At 45.3% G+C, this 22,884-nt stretch overlaps 1 protein-coding gene and 1 non-coding gene across 2 annotated transcripts in view; both read left to right on the top strand.

The window, feature by feature from the left end:
* Positions 1–22,884, top strand: part of TEX14 (testis expressed 14, intercellular bridge forming factor) — a 98,995-nt gene that overhangs the window by 25,145 nt on the left and 50,966 nt on the right. Inside the window, exons 2-9 of the mRNA XM_042783296.1 lie at positions 9,793–9,907; positions 10,937–11,102; positions 11,865–12,001; positions 16,620–16,701; positions 17,530–17,660; positions 18,663–18,776; positions 19,653–19,776; positions 21,292–21,470. Coding sequence (XP_042639230.1) covers positions 9,793–9,907; positions 10,937–11,102; positions 11,865–12,001; positions 16,620–16,701; positions 17,530–17,660; positions 18,663–18,776; positions 19,653–19,776; positions 21,292–21,470 — 1,048 coding nt within the window. The remainder of the gene's footprint in view (positions 1–9,792; positions 9,908–10,936; positions 11,103–11,864; positions 12,002–16,619; positions 16,702–17,529; positions 17,661–18,662; positions 18,777–19,652; positions 19,777–21,291; positions 21,471–22,884) is intronic.
* LOC122151863 lies at positions 7,273–7,483 on the top strand. The gene has a single exon (XR_006164310.1). It is a non-coding gene; the product is annotated as a small nucleolar RNA U3 (small nucleolar RNA).

Genomic DNA, 22,884 nt, shown 5'->3' with positions numbered 1-22,884 from the left:
TAGGGAAGGCTTTCTCTCTGTGTGTTGGCTCTGGAAGAAAGTCCTTGTCTTTCTTCAGCTTCTGTTCCTAAATTCCTTGGGGATCTTCATGTGGCATGGCATCCATCTCTCCCCCTTAATCTGTGTTTGCTTAATCTGCTTTTACATCTCAAAAGAGATCAGTTTAAGACACACCCTCAACTAATACTGCCTCATTGACAAAACACATTCTCGAATGGGATTATAACCACAAATATAGGGGTTAAGATATATGACACATATTTTGGGAGAACACAATTCATAACAGTCACGATGTGTTAATCCTTACATTTATTTTATTATTTCATTTATCCACCACTTATTGAATTCCTGTCATATGCCAGGAAGCACCATTTATCTTTTTTCATATAAGGTAAGATACAATAATAATAGAAAATAAGTGTACCAGGTACTCTGTTAGGGACTAAAGATAGGAAGATAAATTTCTCAGTTCATACCTTCCAGGGCAGGGGACACAGTCCGGTAGGAAGACAGACATGCCACAGATACTTGTGACATAGCAACCAGTCCCTGAGGAGTAAGAAATGTGAAGCCCACTAGCACTGCTCTCACCAAAACTCTTACCGCCCTTGTCACTGTGAGCCATTTGTTCCAGGTGTTTCTCTTAACTGCTGCTTTCCTTCTCTATTTCTTTTTTGGCTTTTTCCCCTGAGTTTGTCCCTTAAGATGTTAGTAAGCCTCAGGGCTCCATCCTCACCCCTGGGTTGTTTGGGTATATCCTTGGTAACTCATTTCTCCCATGGCTTTAAAATAGCCATTAATATATTGGCAACCCCTATTTAGCCCAGTTCTGTGCACTGGACACCTTTGCTCCCATCCATTCTTTCAGTGCTAGGTGCTTGGGATCCTGTGGTACACAGCACCACTTATAGGCCCTGCCCTTCTGGAATTTATAGTCTCATGCAAGCATTAATCAAATAATCACACAGAAGGGCTATTTGGATGAGGAGGTCAGGAAAGTGTTCCCTGTGGCAAAATTGTTTTAATTATCCTGGAATGCAGATTTCTGGCTTTCATGGAAGTTGGAGTAACCCAAACAGGCTATTGTCCTTAGGTGTCCTTTTGAACCTCAAGACTTGAAAAAACTTGGTTCCTAAAACTCACCTCTGAGTCAAACAATGGTGCAGATAAACTGGTAAAAACCATTTTGCTTTGGGCAGTGTGCTCTTTGAAGAATTTAGTCAGTTTTGGGAAACAGATTCCAAAGATCAGACTGGGAGCTATGTTGTTGTTGTTAGGTGCTGCTCAGTGAGCTCCAGCTCACAGAGACCCTGTGTACAACAGAACGGAACGCTGCCCTGTCCCGCATCATCCGCACAATCATTGCTGTGCTTGAGCCCATTGTTGAAGCCACTGTGTCAGTTCATGTTGTTAAGGGTCTTCCCCTTTTTCGCTGACCCTCCACCAAGCATGATATCCTTCTCCAGGAACTGGTCCCTTCTGACAACAGGACCAACGGACATGAGACGAGCCAAATCAGGCCATTCTTGCTTCTAAGGCTATATTTCATCCAAGACAGATTTGCCCATTCCTCTGGCAATCCATGGTATTTTCAATATTTTTCCCCAACACAATTTGAATGCATCAGTTCTTCTTCAGTCTTCCTTATTCATTATCCTGCTTTCAGATGTATATGAGGGTATTGAAAATACTATGGCTTAATTGTCAAAGTGAGATCTTTATTCTTTAGCACTCTCTTTTTTTCTCTCTCTTTAACACTTTAAAGAGGTCTTTTGCAGCAGATTTGCCCAGTGCAATATGTTGTCAGATTTCTTTTCTTTTCTTTTTTCTTTTTAAATTTTTATTGTGATTTGGGTGAAAGCTTACAGATCAAATTCACTTACCATACAGCAGCTCACATACACTTTGTCTCATGACATTGACTGCAATTTCCCACAAGGCAACAGCTCTGCTCCCACTACCTCCCCATAGTTACCTCTTCCCTGTGTCCTTCCCTCCCATGCACTCCTGCCACCTGAGCTGTCTCACTGTGTGTACACAGCCCTTGTATTCTCCCATGTGTGATCTTTCCAAGGACTGTATCTACCTTATGTAAATGTTCAGCTCATATGCCTGTCTTTTGTAAGGCTGGAAGCCACAGGAGTGGGTTCAATTCCAGACCTGAAGGGGAGCAAGGGGCCGTAGTCTCAGTGGTTCCATCTGGCTCTGTCAGACCAGCAAACCTGGTCCCTTTTTTTTTTTTTTTTTTATTCCACATCTCCCATTCTATCCAAGATCTCCTACAGAGATCCCCCTCTGAGTGGCTGACAGTGGTAGCCAGGCATCGTCTAGTTCTGGTCTCATAGTCATATAGGCTGAGAATTGCATGGTGTATTGGTCGCTTGGACTAATTGTTTCCATGCATTTTTTTATTTTCTTCATTCTTCTTTGTTCTGGACAAGAAGAGACCCACGTTGTCTGATTTCTTGACTGCTGCTTCCATGGGCATTAATTGTAAATCCAAGTGAGATGAAATCCCTGACAACTTCATTGTTAGGTGCCATTGAGTCAACTTCAGCCTTTTCTCCATTTAACATCATGCTGCTTATTGATCTAGTTGTGAGGAGTTTAGTTTTCTTTGTGTTGAGGTGTAATCCATACTGAAGGCTGTAGTTTTTGATCTTCATAAGTAAGTGCTTCAAGTCCTTCCTTTCAGCGAGCAAGGTTGTGCCATCTACATATCCCAGGTTGTTAATAAATCTTCCTCTAATCCTGATGTTGCATTCTTCTTCATATAGTCCAGCCTCTTGGATTATTTGCTCAGCATACAGATTGAGTAAGTATGGTGAAAGGATACAACTCTGACATACCTTTCCTGCTTTTAAACCATGCAGTATATCCCCTTATTCTGTTTGAAGGACAATCCCCCTATTTACAGGTTCCTCAGGAGCACAGTTAAGTGTTCTGGAAGCACTTATTCAATAATTATTTTAATTGTTTTTCAAGACAATGCTGCATGAAAATTCTTCCTTACCACAAAGTTCTTTTAACACTTTTGTTCCCGCCCTTTTTTCCAATAAGATCTGTTATAAGAATTGTGCTAGGGAAAAAGACCCTAGACTCAAGAATGTTTTGTAGAGACCCTTTTATTAACCCCTGAACAGGACAAAGAGAGTATCATTCCAATGAGGGAAACCATCAGCATGTCCCCAGCACAGAGACTGACATCCACTGAATCACAGTCATGGCACAATATATACAATAGAAAACAAAGGAAATTATCACAAGATAATTTGGTGGTGATTGGTGGTGAAGTCAGACTAAAGTGAGTCCCAGCCCTGTGTGTGATTAAGCCAAAATTAGTTCACACACCTTGTGAACTTGAGAGATGAGAAAGATCATTGATTACCATGGGCATGGTAAGGACACAGGGGCCAGTTCTCAAATCTGACTCTCCAAGTTGGGGTTGGTACAGTTTTTGTAAAGTTCAGGAAAGGGGTGGGTCTATACACATTCATATAAATTTCAGGAATTTGGGCATGAGTTAGCTGGAGACTGGCTGAGGTTTCCTTTGCATCAGTTTAAAGGGACAGTCAAATTTTAATGCAGTGCACTTGTGCACCAGATGAGTTACACCGACTTCCTGTCATTACCTGATCAGGGCTTAGTCTGGGAGATGTTAGTTCCCAGCAACTTCATTCCGGTTTGTCTCACTGTGCATGTCTGCAGGCCAAAATGGATCTGAGCTGATTTTAGCCAATTTCAAGTTGGTCTTGGCTGGGTTTCTGAAAGACAACTAAGGAAACAAGTTATCATGCCCGCTTATCTACCTCCAGTCAGGGTGGAGGATGGTTCTAGAAAGGATGGGTTACAATTCAGTTTGGCTTCAGTGGCTTCATCACTGTCTCAGGTGGGACTACAGAAGCAGAGGGAAAGGACAATGATTGGGATACGTACATAACTGCAGGTTAAAAAGGTTACAGGATTGGCTATCTTTGTAAATTATTAAGGAAATCCCCAGGTTCTTTTTGTAAGAATGACATGCCAGGTAAGTTCCCTAGTTCTTTTTGTGAACACCTTTCTGCTGCTAAGGAGCTCTGGTGGCACTGTGGTTAAAACATTGGGCTGCTAACCACAAGGTTGGCAGTTTGAACCCATTGCCACTCCACAGGAGAAAGATGAAGTAGTGGGGTTCTGTGAAGATTTACAGCCTTGGAAGCCCTATGGGGCAGTTCTATTCTATCCTGTTGGGTGGCTATAGGAATCTACTCCATGGCAGTGGGTTTGGTTTGGCTTTTATGCATAGTAGTTAATCTACTTTCAACTACATTCCTGCCTTTCCAAGGGCTTGCCTGCACTTGTCTAAGCATAGCCACATTGTTGGTTTAGTGGTCAGCAAGCATCAGGAAAGTCCCACTGTCCCACTGGCATGGAGTCAGATGTGAGGGTGGTCTGGCTGTGACATCTCATTGATGGCCAAGGTTGATTTGGCTGGCTATGTGAGTGTCCTCTTCCTCCATCACCACTTCTTTTGCATCCCTCTGTTCCAGGGAACCCTTCCCATCAGGGGTCTGCCCCATCAGGCTCTGGCCTTTTACTGACCAAAAATGACCAGGAGAAGCTTAGGGTTTTTTTTTTTTAATTAAGGAAAAGAGAAAAAGAAAGTAGCTCATGAGCGGAGACAAATAGGGACCAAACAATGCTAGCCTTTGTCTCTCAGAGCATAAATTTGCTGAGTTTTGAAACAGGTGGGCATTTTCTGAGAAATGGTAGTAGGCACCCGTTCACTGTCCCTCGGGGTGCCGGTTCCATTCTGTCAGAGTGTCCTTGCCTCCCTACCACCACCCGAGGATGGTTGTATAGTGGTCAGTGGTCATCTCACAGCGATGTGAGATGCTTGGAGAACTGAGGAGGTCTGGTTGCCCACAAACACCTGCAAAAGATCTTGTAAGGTAGGGACTATGGAACTGGATGGGTTGCTTACTTCTGTACACTATGTTCCAGGATGTGGATTCGTCTTTAGCTACAGCAGTAGGCTTGCTGCCTTTGTTTTTTAGTTAACTCTTCGGGTCCCATCATCCTTTGCCTGTCTCACCTTCTGAACCTTGCGCTTGGTTGAAGAGGAAGACCTGACACGATAGAGGAGGACTACCCTTCAGTCAAGGGTATATGAGTAGCTGTGCTCCCCTGCTAGAATCTCCAAACAAGCTCTTAAGGTCCATTGAGTCAATTCTGACTCATAGCTACCCCATAGGGTTTCCAAGGCTGGAGGAAAAAAAAAAAGCCAACGGCCTCATCTTTCTCCTGCAGAGCAGCTAATAGGGTCAGACCAACAACCTTCTGGTTAGCAGCTGGATGCCTTTACTTCAGCACCATCAGAACTCCTTATCGGAGAATAAGTAACATAAAGAGCTCAAATGGTGTCTGAACTCATATCTTGACTGAAAATGAAGTTAGGGGTCCAGCTGTAGACTGCAGCCTCCCATAAACCAAGTGTTTTTAGATTTCAGGCTCTAATACAGAATTTTAGAAGTTCTCATCCTTAGAACACTTTTGACACTAGTTGAAGTAGTACCCTATTTGCAAACTGTATATCCAATAAACTTCAATCAATTCTATTAATTCAATAGAAATTCAATCAATTTCTATTATTGGCTTAATATGATTTTTCTTTTAACACTTTAGACAGTGACACTAGGACGGATGTCTGCATGAAGAAATTAATTTGGCAAAGGGGGCAGGAAGGGAGCAAAACCCTTGAGGTAACATATGCCACCCAATGAAATCCAGGCTTTGCTCAGCATGACTAGTTAGTTGTAGCCAGTAAACAAAAGGCTGAGGTGGGAGAACAGAAAGGCACTTTGATTTCTTTGGCCAAAGAAGGGAACAGCCAAGGCTAGTGCCTCCATGACTGCTCCAAGGAAGTCTCCTTCAAGCTTCCCTTACATACATACAGTTTACAAAACAGGAAGTCATACGAATTCATGGGTATACATACTTGTAAATTCTACGCAGGCACAGTTAGGGTTACATACGTCGCAAATTGCATGTGGGAAAAAAAAAAAATTGGGCTAAACTCCATCCAGAGGCGGAGATGTTAATATTCATGAGGCATTTAATGACCCAAAGGTCACCTAGGATACTAAGATGGCTGCCAAACCGGCTCAGGCTGGTTTTGGCTAGCTACGGGAAGCCGGGGTAAAGAAGTAAATAGGATAAAGGGAGGAGGTTAGTTCACTTTGCTGTCCTGTGCATCTTGCAGGCAGGGCCAGTGTGCTCTTTAAAAGGGAGTATGGAGAATATGAAGAACACTAAGAAGTCCAGTGTAGCTGGAGCGAGGGGGATTGTGGTGCAAAATGAGGCTAGGGAGGTGGGCAAGGCCCTGTAAGCTATGTGAGTTTTGGCTTTAGACCAAGAGCTGGGAAGCTACTGCAGCTTCTTAAGTAGTGAAATACATCGTCCTGCTTTTTATACATTTGTTTAATTACCAAAAAATTGAAAACATGATGGTTAAACCTTGTACTGAAACGTACAGCATCATGCAAATGTAAGTTTCTGATTTAGGGTTGTCGCTTGCCGTGTCCAGGCTTTGGCTTTCTAGGGAAAGACAACAGACTTCATCGAGGTCCCAAACCGAGATTTATTTGCAACGGTTCCGGCTGCTCCAGCGAGATTTGCAGTCGTAAGCATTCACGTACACCTAACGCGACGTCAGTGCGTGCGGGGCGGGGTCGGGAGAAGGCAGTGTGCGATTGGCTATTTGTTGTTGTTGTTATTGTTTGCCGCCAGTCGGCCCTGACTCATAGCGACCCCTCCTTGGGTTTCCGAGGCAGTATCACTACGGAAGTAGGATTGCCCAACCTTCCTTCCGAGGAGTGGCTGGTGGGTTTGAACCGCCAGCCTTCTGGTGAGCAGTCAAGTGCCTTAGGCACTATGCTACCAGAGCTCCTTGGCTATTTAGTATCCGTATATTAATTAACGTAACAGGTTGAAATGTCTTTGAAAACTTAAGAGCGCATTGTCGAACTTTAGTACTTAAAAGACGGACGTGGACGAACACGTGATTAAATTTTTGTGAAGAATAATGCCATTTTAAAAAAATACTGGTTAAGACTATACTTTCAGGAATTTCTTTCTGTAACCTTGTTACTGGAGAAGTTTTTCTAATCGCGTTGTTGTTGTTATGTGGTGTGGAGTCCCTCTCCTTGGGTTGCTGAGGCAGTATCACTGCCCAAGTAGATTGCCCAACCTGCCTTCCAAGGAGTGGCTAGGGGGTTTGAACCGCCAGTCTTCTGGTTAGCAGTCAAGTGCCATAGGCGTTGTGCTACCAGAGCTCCCTTCTAATTGCGTAGTACACCTAAAACTATGAGGCAGGTGCGCAGTGTTTTCTTGGTGTGAAGCTGGTTCTTGATGTTGCTTTATGGCAGTTTCCATTTATCTTTGATGAACGTTATTTTTCCTTCTCTTTGAGAGGACGAGGTGTAAGGCCACGGTAAGGAGAAGAAGACACACAAAAGTGAGGTTAAAGAGAAGTTTTTATTCTGCGCTTCCGGACGAGGTTTACGCTCCCTGAGAGGGGCCTGGGCGAGGTTCACGGGTCCCTGAGAGGGGCCAGAGAAGTCGCACTGCCTGGCTGGGGAGGGTAGGGTTTATAGTCTTGTAGAAGACCTAAGTGGAGACACTAAGGAAATGGCGGGGTCCAATTAATTGTTGGAATGGGTCTGCACCTAATTAGCATGAGCAGGCTTCACAGGAGGAATTTTATCATCACATGGGGCTTTCCAGCCTGGGTGGGTTCTGTCACTTCGGTTGTCTTATCAGGCTGTCTCATAGGAGCTCTGGTAGCATAGTGGCTAAAAGCAGTTGACTGCTAACCAGAAGGCTGGCGGTTCAAACCCACCAGCCACTCCTCGGAAGGAAGGTAGGGCAATCCTACTATCCGTAGTGATACTGCCTCGGAAACCCAAGGAGGGATCACTATGAGTCGGGGCCGACTCGACGGCACATAACAACAGCAACAACATGGGGGCCTGACACCTGGAGGAAGCTGCTAACTGAAATGTTGGTGGCTTGAGTTTATTCTGGCCTAACACGAGGGAGAGGACACAGTCTGAGTGGTTTTACTTATTTAAATAGTTATTATTTTTTTTAATGCTTTGTGTATTATGTCCTTTTGTTGTTGTCATGTGCTGGGGAGTCGCAGACTTCCCTTTTTTCGCTAACCCTCCACTTTTCCAAGCATGACATCCTTTTCCAGAAAATAGCCCCTTCTGACAAACATGACCAAAGTAGGTGAGAGGAGTCTGGCCATTCTTGCTTCCAAGGGGCATTTCGGCTGCACTTCTTCCAGGACAGGTTTGTTATTTCTTTTAGCAGTCCATAGTACTTTTCAGCATTCTTCACCAGCACCACAACTCAAAAGCATCAACTCTTCTCCAGTCTTCCCTATTCATTGTCCCACTCTCACATGCATATGAGGTGATTGAAAATACATGGTTTGGGTTTAGTTAGATCTTAGTCTTCAAGGAGATACCTGTGTTCTTCAGCGCTTGAAAGAGCTCTTTTGCAACAGATTTGCCCAATGCAATACATCTTTTGATGTCTTAACTGCCGCTTCCATTGGTATTGATTGTAGAACCAAGTGATATGAAGTCTTTGACAACTTTAATCTTTTCTGCATCTATCGTGACGCTGCTTATAGGTCCAATTGTGGTCCAATTTTTGTCTTCTTTATATTGAGGTCTAATCCATACTGCAGACTGTAGTCTTTAATCTTCATCAGTAAGTGCTCCAAGTCCTCCTCACTTTCAGCAAAGTTGTGTTGTCTGCGTATCACAGGTTGTTAATGAGCCTTCCTCCAATCCTGATGCCACATTCTTCTTCACATAGTCCAGCTTCATGGGTTATTTGCTCAGCATACAGATTGAAAAAGTATGGTGAAAGGATACAACCCTGATGCACTCCCTTCCTGATTTTAAATCATGCAGTAGCCACTTGTTCTGTTCGAAGGAAGCCTCCTGGTCTATGTACAGGCTTCTCATGAGTATAATTAAATGTCCTGGAATTCCCATTCTTCTCAGTGTTATCCACAGTTTGTTATGATTCACACAATCAAATGCCTTTGCATAGTCAATAAAACACAAGTAAACCTCTTTCTGGTATTCTTTGCTCTGAGCCAAGATCCATCTGACATCAGCTTTGATATCCCTCTCTCCATGTGTCAAGAATTGCCGTGAGAATGTCACCACAGGGAACCACTTTCTCAGCTCTTTCAGGCTGAATGTGGGGTTATGCTAGGGTGGCCCCTGACCCATAGGCAGATATTACATCCAGCTTCTCCCATGGTAATTTTAACTGTGTGCAGTTAAAATATAAAGAATGCTGTGGGTTGTTGTGGTACAAAGTTGGACTTTTGGTTAGCTTTTTTTAAATTTCCAATTGTGATTTGGGTTAAAGTTTACAAAGCAAACCAGTGTTAGGTTCTGTTTGTTTTTTTTTTTTTAAAGATTGGAAATTCTATTGTAATTATCCATTACAGTTGGTACCTGATGCTTATTCTATGTATTGCATTACTTGTTAGGCAGTTTTTCAGTATTCTGTGAGGGGCTGTATTCTGATAATACCTTTCCAAACTGAGCACACTGTTTTGTTCAACTTTTTAAAGTTTTTGAAAGGGTGGTGCAAACTTCCTTATTTAAAAATAAGTTTGAAGCATTAATACCATGAAAGTTCATATAAATTTTAAAAATTTCCCCTAACTTCATCCCAAGAAAAGTTCTGGTATTTGCATTGACTCTGGTATTTACTTTACAGGAATCTGTGTTGATGCAGTTAACTCCCTGAGCCAGACAGCACTTTACATTGCTGCATTGTTAGGTCTTCCGAAATTAGTTGATATTCTGGTGGATTACGGATCAGACCCAAATCAGTAAGTACGTTATATAACATCAGTATCTAGAAAATAACGAGGGTGCATTTAATTTAGTTGACATATTAAGAAATTAATTTTGACAAAATACTAAAAGAAAGTTTTGCTAATTTATATCAGTGAAATAGTCCAAATTTTGAAATATTTATATGAAATGTTAGTCTTCACTTTGAAATAAAATTTTAACTGCTAATAAAAGTTTTCTCATCTGTTTTACTGGGCCCTCTGGTAGCGTAGTGCCTAAGGCACTTGACTGCTAACCAGAAGGCTGGTGGTTCAAACCTACCAGCCACTCCTTGGAAGGAAGGTTGGGCAATCTACTTCCGTAGTGATACTGCCTTGGAAACCCAAGGCAGGGTCACTATGAGTTGGGTCCGACTCGACGGCACATAACAACAACAATAACTACCTCCTCCTGTTTGTATTTCTCTTTCAATTAAAGAGAGAAAGCTTCCCAGGTGATTCCAATGTGCAACCAGTTTTGGAAGCCACTGATCCGTATCATATTTTCACTGTATCTAGATGATAAAGATCATCATTCCTTCATGCCTCGGAAATACTTTGTCAGCTTTGGTTAAATGTTTCGAAGTTCTAGTTCTTTGATTCAGGTCATTTGATCAGGCCAAAGTTTAGTGGACCTCCACCATAGGATCTGGGAGACAGAGACATTCTTACAGGAGAGAGAGGCCCTTGTTTAGGCTGTGCCTGACAAGCTGACCCCAGGACACTGCAGGCATGAAGACATCATCTCAGTGCAGCTAGTGTTAGGTGGTGGGGGAAGAAGCTGGACATGGAGCCAGACTCATACCTGGGTATGAATTTATTTTGCCTTCTGTCTCCTTATGATACTGCATTGAAGGATTGAGGTCAGGAAGAAAAGAGCACAGACCAGGAGCCTGACGAATAGTATTATAATCCTCATCACAAAAGGGTACCTTTAGAGGGTAAGGGAGCTCTGTGTTGCCCACTGAGCCCCCTTGGTGGAAGCCAGGAGGGAGTGTTACATTGACGCTCACTGTTTCCCTGCAGCCGTTGCTCTGATGGGAGCACCCCTGTCCACGCAGCAGCATTTTCAGGCAATCAGTGGATCCTCAGTAAACTGCTGGAGGCAGGAGGTGACTTGAGACTCCACGACAAGAAGGGTCAAAGCCCTCAGGCCTGGGCACTGACAGCAGGGAAGGAGCGCAGCGCTGCGGTAAGGAGGCTGCTCTACAGCCAAAGAACGGGCCTGAGACAGGAGCTCGAGGACAGGCACTGGCCTTAGGCCAGCACAGGGCTTTTGGAGGCCTTGATATTAGACACACACTAATGGTGGAAGCCAGTTAACTAGCTGTAAATCCTCAGGCAAGTCTAGCGGGCGTTCAGATCATCTGTTCAGTATGGAGGGAGAACAACTGTAATTTTATCTGACCCTTAACTAGCACTTAGAATGCATCAGGCATTCTAAATGCTCTTTATATATTAACTCATTTAATTCTCCCAACAACCCTCTCAGGTAGGTGCTACTTCATGGATAGGGAAACTGAGGCCCAGAAACATTAAGTAAATTTCCTGAGGCCACATACCAGCAGGTGTGACATGTTATGAGGAGTCAGTAACATAACAAATGTAAAGGGCAAAGGGTTGGCACAGGACTGGGCACAAGCGAGGGGTGAGGGCAGAGTCCCCTTTGCTTCCCTACCTCTGGTTCTCCTCCTCATTAGCTGTTGGACAAGTCACTTTACCCTTCCCAGCCTCAAAGTCCTCATCTATAGAAGGATAGAGTTGGAGGAAATGGTTGCCAAATCCTTTCCCCAAAATCATTTTATACCTTTAGAAAATCACCTGGGTCCTTCCCTTTCCAGAGATTTCCTTGCAGGGTCCCAACTCCTCAGACCATTCTGCTCCTCCATTGCCATTGAAGGCTGGGGTGCCAGGCCCCGTAGCCAGAAAGGAGCATCTCTGTGGTGTGTTGCAGATGGTGGAGTTCATACAGCGCTGTGCCTCGCACATGAAGGCCTTCATCCAGGGCTTCTCCTATGACTTTCTGAGGAAGATAGACTCCCCTCAGCAGCTCGTCAGCAGCCCATCCCGGTTTGGGGGCCTCATGCGAGGGTGAGTGCTACCTTCCAGTGGAGTGGGGTCTCTGCACCCCCCAACCTTTCTTGTGGGCCCTATCCAGTATCTGGCCAATAGCGATGTGGCCACAAGTAAAGGACGGCCAGCAAAGCACCCTTTGTCATCACCCCACCAGCCCCCAGGAAGGTCTGGTGTAATGCAGGGGGCATCACCCCAAAGTTAGCAGAGGTAGAGCCTGACGGTTGGCTGGCTTTTTTTTTGTCATTTCCCACAAAAACTTGTAAACAAGTAGCAAAGAGCCACAGCCAGAGGGTGCAGGAGCAGTTTTTGTTTGACTGAGTGCCAGTTCCACATTCAAACTGTGAACCATGGGAAGAGTGTTCCTTTCTTACTATGGCTGCAAAATGTTCAATTACCAGTTCCTCAGGCTCTTTTAAACTGGTGTAAGAGACTCCCTACTAGCCCCCCCCCCCCCCTGAGCCGATCCCAGCTATACGCAGTAGCTCCCAACTTTTCTCCATGCTCAGGGAGAAACTTGACCAGAGCTGAGTTACTGTAAGTAACTGCAGCTATCAGCATGAACTGTGGGATCCTGCATCTAGTCTTGGAGGCCCTGCTTACACCAGCCCAGCCCACCTTGCCCCCTCATCTCCTGCCCCTGTGCCCTGCTCACTACACTCAAGGTTTGGAGAAACTTGTCATAGTCTGAAGGAGCTCTGGTGGCATAGCAGTTAAAGAATTCAGCTGCTAACCAAAAGTCAGTGGTTTGAACCCACCTGCCACTCAGCAGGAGAAAGATGCAGTCTATTTCCATAAAGATTTGCAACCTTGGAAACCCTATGGGGCCATCTACTCTGTCCTGTAGGGTCTTTACGAGTCAGAATCCATACCAGGGCAGTGGGCTTAGTTTGTTTTGATTTTGTTACAGTTTGTAGTTATTTATTTGTGTACATTCTTTTTGTCTGTTTCCCCAGCTAGACTGTGAACTCCGAGAAGGCAAGGACTGCATCGGTCAGTTCTTCATCTCCCACCCTCAGCTGCCTGGTGGGTGGTAGGAACTCACTAGCCAGAGAGGCCAGCCAGGAAGGAAAACCAAAATCCAAATGTTGAGGAACTTTTACAATTTTAGTTACTCATTTAGTGTGATATCTGTTTTATAACTAGATGAAACGTTATTTTTATAAGGGTTTAGACCACATAATGTTTAAAGAAAGAAAGGATGGAAATACCCCTGGAAATAAGAATTGGCCTCTGGGATCTGTGAGTGCCAGATAAGATTCTTCACAGTTGTGCGTTTACACAGAAGTTGGTTGAAGAAAAGCATGAAATTCAGAGAACAGATGGTCATCTGGTTGTAGATTAGAACTAGAGTCCATCTTTTCCTCTCTTCTGCCCAGATGTGGGTATGGACTGGGAAATGCGGGGAAGACAGCACAAAATGTTGGTCTGAGCTGCGTTGCACTCAGGTCACTGTTGGGGCACATTGCTTAAACAGAACCTCTATCTCCGAGGGCCACACACACACTGCTGAGGGGCCCCCACATGGGAAGTGGAGAGGCAGCCTTGTCAGTGTCAGTCCCTGTTCCGCTGCTGTTGAGGGTCCCACCCCACTCCCAGCTCAATGTCTGTGCCTCTAGGCAGGAAACCATTCCGCATCTCCTACCTCCTTGAAGCTTGAATATGTAGACCTTGTTTCTAGAAAGTATGGAGGATTTGGTTTAAGAAAGGAGCCTTCCAATTTTCTTTGTTGGTTACCAGGGGTGGGAGGGGAGGGAAGGGAACGCTGTTAGATAGATAGAGATAAGTATTGATTTGGGTGAAGAGAGGGGCAATGTATCAAATGTGAGTGACCAATATGGCGGCATTGAGGATGAGAAAGACATAGAGAGGTACCTGGGAGGTACAGACAACAAAGATGAACCCTTTTGCCCATACAGTACTGCATTGTCAGTGAAGACAAACATGGGTATATAGGTGGATAGATGGGTGGACAGGCTGAACTCTTAGGTATATCTTATGAAATGGGGAGTGTATCCAAGAACATGTACAGGGTTGGCAGACAATGGTCCTATAATTTTATGTGAATGATCCGAATCCCCAGGTGTATAGTAGAGCTGACAAGGGGCAAGGGTGTGGTAGCTGCTTGGTCACAGCCAGCTACCCAGAGGGACCGAGTAGTTGAACCTGCGGGCTTGGGACCATAGTCACAAGGGACATCAAGCTCAATTGGCATAATATACTATATAAAACATTGTTCCACCTCCTACTTTGGCAAGTAGCGACTGGGATCTTAAAAGCTAACAAGCTGCCATCTAGATGCAACAATGGGTCTCTCCTCATCCAGAGCAAAGAAGAATGAAGAAAACCAAAATTCATGGAAACAATTAGTCCTAGCGAGTGGTACACCATCTGATCTGCAGCCTATACAACTATGAGACCAGAAGAAATAGACGGTGCTCGGCTACTACTGTCAACCACTTGGAAGGGGATCTATGTAGGAGATCCTTGATAGAGAGGGAGAACAATGTGGAACAAAAGTCAAAATCATTTGGAGAAAAAAAAGTGGGGGGGGACCAGGTTTGCTGATCCGATAGAGCCTGGTGGAACCGCTGAGACTATGGCCCCTAGCTGCTCTTCAGGTCTGGAACTGAACCCACACCTGTGGTTTCCAGCCAAACAAAAGACAGGTATATGAGTTGAACGTTTACCTCAAGTAGATACACTCCTTGAAGAGAACAATCATGGGAGAAAGAAGGGCTACTTATGCACAGGGAGACAGCTCAGGGGGCAGGAGTGCATGAAGAGATGGACACAGGGAAGAGGTAACTATGGGGAGGAAGTGGGAGGGGAGCTTTTGCGTTGTGGTAAACTGTGGTCAATGTCATGAGACAAAGTGTATGTGAACTGCTGTATGGAAAGTGAATTTGCTCTATAAATCTTCACCCAAATCACAATTTAAAAAGAAAAAAAAGGAGCCTTCCTCTTACAGTCTGTCCGCTCAGCTCAGGGTGACTTAGCCTGTACACTGGGCAGTACTGAGAATAAAGGGGATGGTGTCAGTAATGATGATGGACAGCAGGTGTAAACGAGGATGTGTGGTCCCCTACCTCAAAGCAACCTCAGTCAAAACTGTGGAACCTTCACTTAAACAGCATGGCGCTGACAACTGGGCAGTGACAGCCAGGTATCAGTGAGTTGCCAAGGAGACAGACCTTACAAAAGCAGAGGCAAAGCATTCACGTCTGTTCAGGAACACCGGGAACATGGGCCTCATAGGCCTGTGTAGGGTGGGGCTGGGATGTGCTACCCTGAAGTTCCTTCACCAGTTCCCAAGGAAGGGAAAGTGGCTTCACGAGCAGCAGAATGTTTTTTTGCTTCAATCTGGGCTGAAACTACTCACTCAGCAAGCACTGAGCACCTCCTACATGTATGACACCATGCTAGGCACTGGGAGCCAAAGAAAACAAAAACCCTTACACAACTGGACCAGTAAGCAACATCATGATAAATGGAAAGATTGAAGCTGTCCAGATTACTTGGATCCACAATCAACGCCCATAGGAGCAGTAAAGAAATCAGACAGCGTATTGCACTGGGCAAATCTGCTGCAAAAGACCTCTTTAAAGTGTTACAGAGCAAAGATGTCACTTAGAAGACTAAGTTGCACCTGATCCAAGCCATGGGATTTTCAGTAGACTCATATGCATGTAAAAGCTGGACAGTGAATAAAGAAGACTAAAGAATTGATGCCTTTGAATTGTGGTGTTGGTGAAGAATACTGAAAATACCATGAACTACCAGAACAATGAACAAATCTGTCTTGGAAGAAGTGAGTGAGAATGCTCCTTAGAAGCGAGAATGGCCAGACTTCATCTCACGTACTTTGGTCACGTCGGAAGGAACCAGTCCCTGAAGTAGGATATCATGCCTGGCAAAGTAGAGGGTCAACAAAGGGGAAGACCCTCAATGAAATGGATTCACACAGTGCCAGGGATGATGGGCTCAAGCATAGCAAAAATTGTGAGGCTGGCGTAGGACCAGGAAGTGTTTCATTCTGTTGTACATAGGGGCACTATGAGTTAGAGCCAATTCAGTGGCACCTGACAATGGTAATAGTTTTCAGAAATAGAGGCTAGGTCTTTCTTGCTAGTCTGTCTTAGTCTGGAAGCTTCACTGAAAACTCGTTTAACAGGATGACACTATTGGTATTTGAAATGCTGGCAGCATAGCTTCCAGCATCACATCAACACCTAAGCCATCACAGTACAACAAACTGAGAGATGGGGGGTGGATCCCATCTATATATACCGAAAACAAAAAATAAAAAACATCAAACTCACTGCCATTGAGTTGATTGCTGCTCATAGTAATCCCCTCTGGGTTTCCAAGGTGGTAAATCTTTACAAAAGTACATTGCCCCATTTTCCTTCTGCAGAGCCGCTGGTGAGTTTGAACTGCTAACCCTCTGGTTAGCAGTCAAATGCCTTAGGCACTGTGCCACAAGAGCTCCTTATCTAAATGTAGTTCATGATAAAAAGTCAAGTAGTAAAGACAAAACTAATTACACATTCTGAAAACTTGGTTTATCATTGTTCCTCTGGATACAAGTGTTAAGTTAATCCTTACCTCCCCTCCCCCTTTAAAATATTTCTAGAAACCCTACTGGCTCTCCTAACCGACTGCTTAAAGCCGGAATCATTTCTGCCCGAAATATCTACAGCTTTGGCTTTGGGAAGGTAAGAGGTTGTCACTGATGGCTAGTGTTCCAGGACCGATGGCAGGATCAACCTGGACCTGGCCATCCCCACGTTTGTCCAACTTTTCCCTCTGTACTCTCACCAAAATGGAATTTTTTTTTTTGCCCCTTGTGAAGAAAAGTATCCCTAGTGTTCTGTCCTTACTGAAAAAAATGGAGAAAATCCTGGAGGAATCCCTTGACTGACCTGGGCTTGATTTGGGAGGTTTAGAAAATGATCCTTTAATTCTCAGTGAAGGCCCCAGATATACTTTTCGCTGAGAGAGAGGCAGAGGGCTGCATTGACCTCAGGGGTCCACTCCGTAACTGACCTTGCCCTCCCACAGGTTTCTGAGTATTGTTGAAATACCTTTAAGGAGAATTGTTTTGAGGTCAAATGATGTCTTGTGGACCCTTCGTTCTGCCCATCCCAGAAAGAGGCAGTTAGCTGGGTGGTGGGTGACGTTTGCTGACAACTCAGCCTCCATTCCTGAGTCTCTGTTGGTTGTGCAGAGGCAGCTGGGGCAATAGGAGGGGGGTAGTATAGCGGAAATGTGGGCTCTGGTTGCGCACAAGCCCCTCAGTTCCAGCCATGGCACCTGAGGCAGGCATCGGACGTATTCTAGGAGCCTTAGTTGCCTCATTAGTAAAAGAGAAGGAATATCACAATCTTGTGGGGCTTCTTGGAAGATTAAAGATCATGTAAATCAAAGAATAATGTCTAGTGCAAATAGCAGCTCTCATTATTTTTCGCCGGCTGAGAAGATTCCAAAGAGATGTTACATATCCTCTTCTCTCCCCACAATTTGATGCTGTGCTTTGGTCGCAGTTTTTTCTCATAGGAGGGAAGCAGCTGGCCTATCCGCTATCTCTTCCCGTAATTGGAGAAAAGGAAGTGATCCAGGCTGATGATGAGCCCTCTGTCTCCTTCTGCAGTGGCCCCTACATGGTCATGACCAAGTAAGCAGAGCTGGCCAGTTAAGGCCTGATCTGGTCACGTGGAAAGAGGGGCTGCTGTGACGTCCTTAGGTGTGGAGGGTTTCTCCCCAAATACAAGGAAACACTTAAAAACATAATCTAGATCGGAGTTTCTCAGTCTCAACACTTTTGACATCTTGGGCTGTATAATTTTGTTGTGGGGGGTTACCCTGTGCCTTGTAAGATGGTTAGCAGCATCCTTGGCCTCTGCCCACTAGATGCCAGTAGCAACCCTCACTTCCCAGTTGTGACAACCAAAACTGTCTCCACACATTGCCAAGTGTTTTCTGGGGGGCAAAATCACCCCCACCTAAGAACTACTTTTCTGAGAGTACCCATTACTGTATCTTCACCCCTCTGCTTTTTTGTAGAATTAGAGGCAGCTTAATGTGTTGACGCTAATACAGGTATTAAGTCCCTTGTAGCAGTCAAAACAGCCATCAGATACACCTCTCACCAGTAAACCGAGCAGAGGTGGGCAATGGTAGCACTTGGCTGTGACAGAACTCCCTGGCGTGTTCTCAGTTCCCAGAGGCTGGCCCCTATGGGGTCATGGGAATTGTCTTGGCCAAGGTCTCTCAGCTTCATTTAACCTCATTCTTTTTCCCTGCTTGGAGGCAACATCCTAAAGTTTTAGCCAAGAAAAGGCCTTTGCCAGACTCATGAGCCTTCTACCCCCTGCACATACATTCTTTGGTTTCCTGCCCATGCCTGTCTCTGCACCCAGGTTCTCACCATCCCTCACCCAGACTGGCTTCACTTTCTGGGCTACCCCATCCTACCCATTCACCATCCTAGTGGTACAATTGTCTTTCTAAAATTCAAACCTCATCAAGCCACTCCCCTTCAGTGGCTTTCTGTCACCTGCACCTTAAGTTCCCAAGGGGTTCTTTAGTACCCCGGGGAAGGGAGGACTCAGCGATGCCCAAGCAGATTCACAAATTCTGCTGAAAATCACTGCCCTTCTTCTCCCCACCCCTGTAGCCTGGTGTGGAACGGAAGCTGTGTCACGGTGAAGGAGCTGAATCTCCCCACCCACCGGCACTGCAGCAGGCTGCAACTGGCTGACCTGCTCATTGCCGAGCTGGAGCACAGCAGGTGAGAAGGAGGGAGGCGCAGGAAGCCCAGGCGCAGGGCTGCAGCCCAGAGGCAGAGCACCAGCCTCCCTCAGTCTCACATTTTCTGGTTACTGTGATTAGGTGATTTGCCTTCCAAGGGTCACCAAGAAAGAGAAGGAGGAATTAACAAAATGTCCAAGGAAAGGGGGTGGTTCTGGTGAGGGGCTCAGTGCTATCAGCTGATTAACTTCCCATAACCTCTGGCCCATTCTGGCTCTGGCCCCTGAGGGCTGCCCCATTCTTTGCCCCTGGCCATTCTAGGGCAGCAGGTGGTTGCCCTGTTTGCACAGAGCAAGGCTGTGTGCGATGGCCATGTCTCAGGAATCCACTGCGGCAGACACACCCATGGGCCTCAGTACATTAGATTTCCTGTGACTACAAGGTTAGGTCCTTCAGCTCTTGCTAGGCCAGGATCTCAATTCATGGTTTCACACCAGTGCCTCCGAGGCCTTGGAATGGGCCCAGGTGCTATGTCTAGAGAGGCTGAATCCTTCCTTTTGGGGAAATCAGCCTAACCATAACCCAAGGAAGCTGGATGATGGTGTATAAACTGTGTGGCTTTGATATGAGACTAAATGGGGTGGAGACTTTGGGCAAGTTCTTGCTGTGTTCCCTGACCTCATCTCTAAAAGAAATAATGATGTGTTTTTTGCAGGTAATTGTTAGGATCTGAGATGATGTATGCAAAGTTTCTTACTTAGTAGCTCTTAGTGGTATTGTCCTTGTAGTCCTAAATGACTCTTAAGTCCTCGGGGTCTGATCAGTGAGAAATCCTCCTACCTCCCACTCTTCATCCTCCATCTTTTTATCCTGCCCTGCTTCCCCCTGCCCATCTGAAGCTTCTTCTCTCTTGCAGCAAGTTGTGCCACCCCCACATGCTGCAGCTGATGGCCGTGTGCCTGTCCCAGGACCTGGAGACGACCCGCCTCGTATACGAACGCGTCACAGTTGGCACGCTCTTCAGTGTCCTCCATGAACGTGTAAGTGGCTACCTTCAGAATTTTCCCCTTTTTGCCCTTCCCACTTACCCCCTTCAACTGTAGAGTTCCCATTTGTGCATTTCTGAAGAGAAATCTCTTCTTTACTTGTTTGGGGGTACCTTTTTTTTTAATTTTTATTGTAATTTGGGTGAAATTTTACAGAGCAAATTCATTTTCCATACAGCAGTTCATACACATTTTGTTTCATGACATTGACTGCAGTTCCCCACAGTGTAACAGCTTTTTTTTTTCTTCCTACTTCTTCCCCGCAGTTATCTCTTCCCTACACCCTTTCTTCCAAGCACTCCTGCCCCTGAACTGTCTCCCTTTGTAAACACTGCTCTTCTGTTCTCCCGTGATTGATCACTCCAAGGAGTGTCTCTACCTGATGTAAATGTTCACGCTGTGTACCTATGTGTTGTTTGGCTGGAAGCCACAGTAGTGAGTTCAGTTCCAGACCTGAAGGGTGACTAGGGGCCATAGTCTCAGGGTTCTTACCAGGCACTATCAGAACAGTGAACCTGGTCTTTTTTTTTTTTTTTTATGATTTTGAGTTTTGTCCCACAGTGTTTTCTCACTCTGTCTAGGATCTCCTGCACTAATCCCCTTCTGAGTGGTTGACAGTGTGGTAACTGGGCACCATCTAGTTCTTCTGGTCTCATGGTTATATAGGCTGAGGATTACGTCTACTAATCCCTTGGACTAATTGTTTTTCCATGCATCTTTGGTTTTCTTCATTCTTTGCTCTGGATGAGGAGAGACCCATTGTTGAATCTAGATGGCTGCTTGCTTGCAAGCTTTTAAGACTTGGAGGCACCATTTAAGGCTGACAAGCACATGGTCAGAACTAGCATGATTTTATTATTGTCAGTCCAGCTTCTTTATCAGACATTTAAGAGCTCAACAAACCCAGGAAACACAGACCTATTTTTAACTAACTGTAATGGAATAGTTACCAGAGGAGCTCTGGTAGCATAGTGGCTAAAGCACTTGACTGATAACCAGAAGGCTTGTGGTTCAAACCCACCAGCCACTCCTCGGAAGGAAGGTTGGGCAATCCTACTTCCGTAGTGATACTGCCTCGGAAACCCAAGGAGGGTTCCCTATGAGTCGGGGCCGACTCAATGGCATATAACAACAACAACAACAATGGAACAGCCAGTGGCTGGATTGGGTTATTGCTGTGTGTGTGGTGGGGTAGGCCCAGCTTCCCCACTAGTTTGCCCCAAGCTGACCCAGGGTGCTCACACTAGGCTTAGAGAACTCTCATCTCATTTTCACCTCCCTGTGAAGCAACTTAGCCAAGGGAATGGAGCCCAGGTTTGGAGGCCCTGGATTCTGGTCCAGTGGCCCTTTGGCCTGTCACTTAACCCCACTGAGCTTTAGGTTCCCCATCTGTAAAATGGGGTTATGAGGTAACTGTGATGATCAAATGAAATGACTTTGGAAATTACAAAGTATTCTACAGTGTCAGATGCCTGGTCCCTTTTGTTCCTGGCCTTTTCTCGCTTGCAGCGGTCCCAGTTCCCTGTGCTGCACATGGAGCTGATTGTGCACCTGCTGCTCCAGATCTGTGAGGGCCTGAAATACCTGCACAGCCGTGGTTTTGTCCACTGTTCCCTCAGCTCCTATGCTGTCCACATCGTCTCCATGGGGAAAGCGAAGCTGACCAACCTGGAGTACATGATAGAAAGGTGAGTGCAGCCTTTATCCTGACTTTCAAAGAGGGTCTCCCTGGAAGTCAAAGTCCTCCTGAGAGTTGGGTGTTAATCCCCCATTTCCTGCCTTCGGTTCTCTGGGCAATGGAGGGTGGATCCCCACTGCACATCCTCACCCTCGGGAGCAGGAAGTTAAAAGGGTTTGGATTCTTTTGTGTGTGTGTGTGCTGTTTGTAATCAAACACCAAGGGCTTTTCGATTTCTGGAAGACTGGGACAGACACCACGGTGTCAGTGATGGAGTGCCATCTGTGGTTAAGATGGTGGTTTAACAGTTTCTTCTGCTTTTGCTTGTCGATAGAAATGTGACTCCTAGAAGGAAGTGGAAGTTTCCAGCCCAACCCTGTCCTTTTATAGACGAGGAAACTGAGGCCCAGGGAGGTGGAGAGAGATTCTGAAGTCACAGAGCCGGTTGACCTGATGTTATACGATACCCATTTGCTACAGCAGCAAGATGGATTGGAGGTTGAGGGCAGGAGGACCAGCTAGGAGGCCACAGGGTGGGACCTGGTGGTTACTAGGGAACTGAAATGGAAGGGGAAGGTATGAGATGCACCAGGCATCTTGGGTCAACAGACTGGTGAAGGGGTCAAGTGAAAGGGTCCCCAAGTGCTACCAAAGAGGTCCAGAGGGGCTGAGTATGGTGGGAAGGTATGCGTTTTCATTTGGGACCTCAGAATGGAGCCTCAGGTGGAAACGTCAGCAAACAGCTGCAGCCATAACACTGTACCTTCATTGAAAGCTGATAATACAAGCTGATTATCCAAGAATTCAAAATGGCTTTCAATTCCACATTTTTTAAAAATAATATTTTATTGTGTTTTAGATGAAAGTTTACACAGCAAATTAGGTTCCCTTTTAACAATTTTTATACAGGTTGTTCTGTGCCACTGGTGACAGTTTTTACAATGTGTCAGCATTTTCATTATTTCCATTCTGTTTGCTCTGTTTCCATTGATCTAGCTTTCTTTCCCCTCCTTGCCTTCTCATCTTTGTTTTTGGGTACTGTTGACCATTTGTCTCATTGTTTGAGGGAGCACATTACTCACAGGTGCTATTGTTTATTTTATAAACTAATCTGTTATTTGGCTGAAAGGTAATCTGCAGAAATAGCTTCAATTCCAAGTTCAAAGGCTGTCTTAAGGCTACAGTCTTAAGGGTTCTTCTGGTCTTTCTTGGTCCGGTAGGTCTGGTCTTTTTTAAGAATTCGAGGTTTTTTCTACATTTTTCTCTCATGCTATCCAGGACTTTCTATTATGTCCCTGGTCAGAATGGTCAGTAGTGGTAGCTGGGCACCATCTAGTTCTTCTGGTCTCAGTTCTGAAGAGGTTGTGGTTTGTGTGGGCTGTTAGTCCTGTGGACTGGTTTCTACATTGAGCCTTTGATTTTCT

The sequence above is a fragment of the Orycteropus afer genome, unplaced genomic scaffold (assembly GCF_000298275.1).
Source record: "Orycteropus afer afer isolate SDZICR_OR568_19922 unplaced genomic scaffold, OryAfe1.0 scaffold00834, whole genome shotgun sequence".
In the NCBI taxonomy this organism is placed as follows: domain Eukaryota; kingdom Metazoa; phylum Chordata; class Mammalia; order Tubulidentata; family Orycteropodidae; genus Orycteropus; species Orycteropus afer.
Note: the sequence above shows the minus strand (reverse complement) of the source record. Positions and strands in the feature narration are given on the sequence as shown.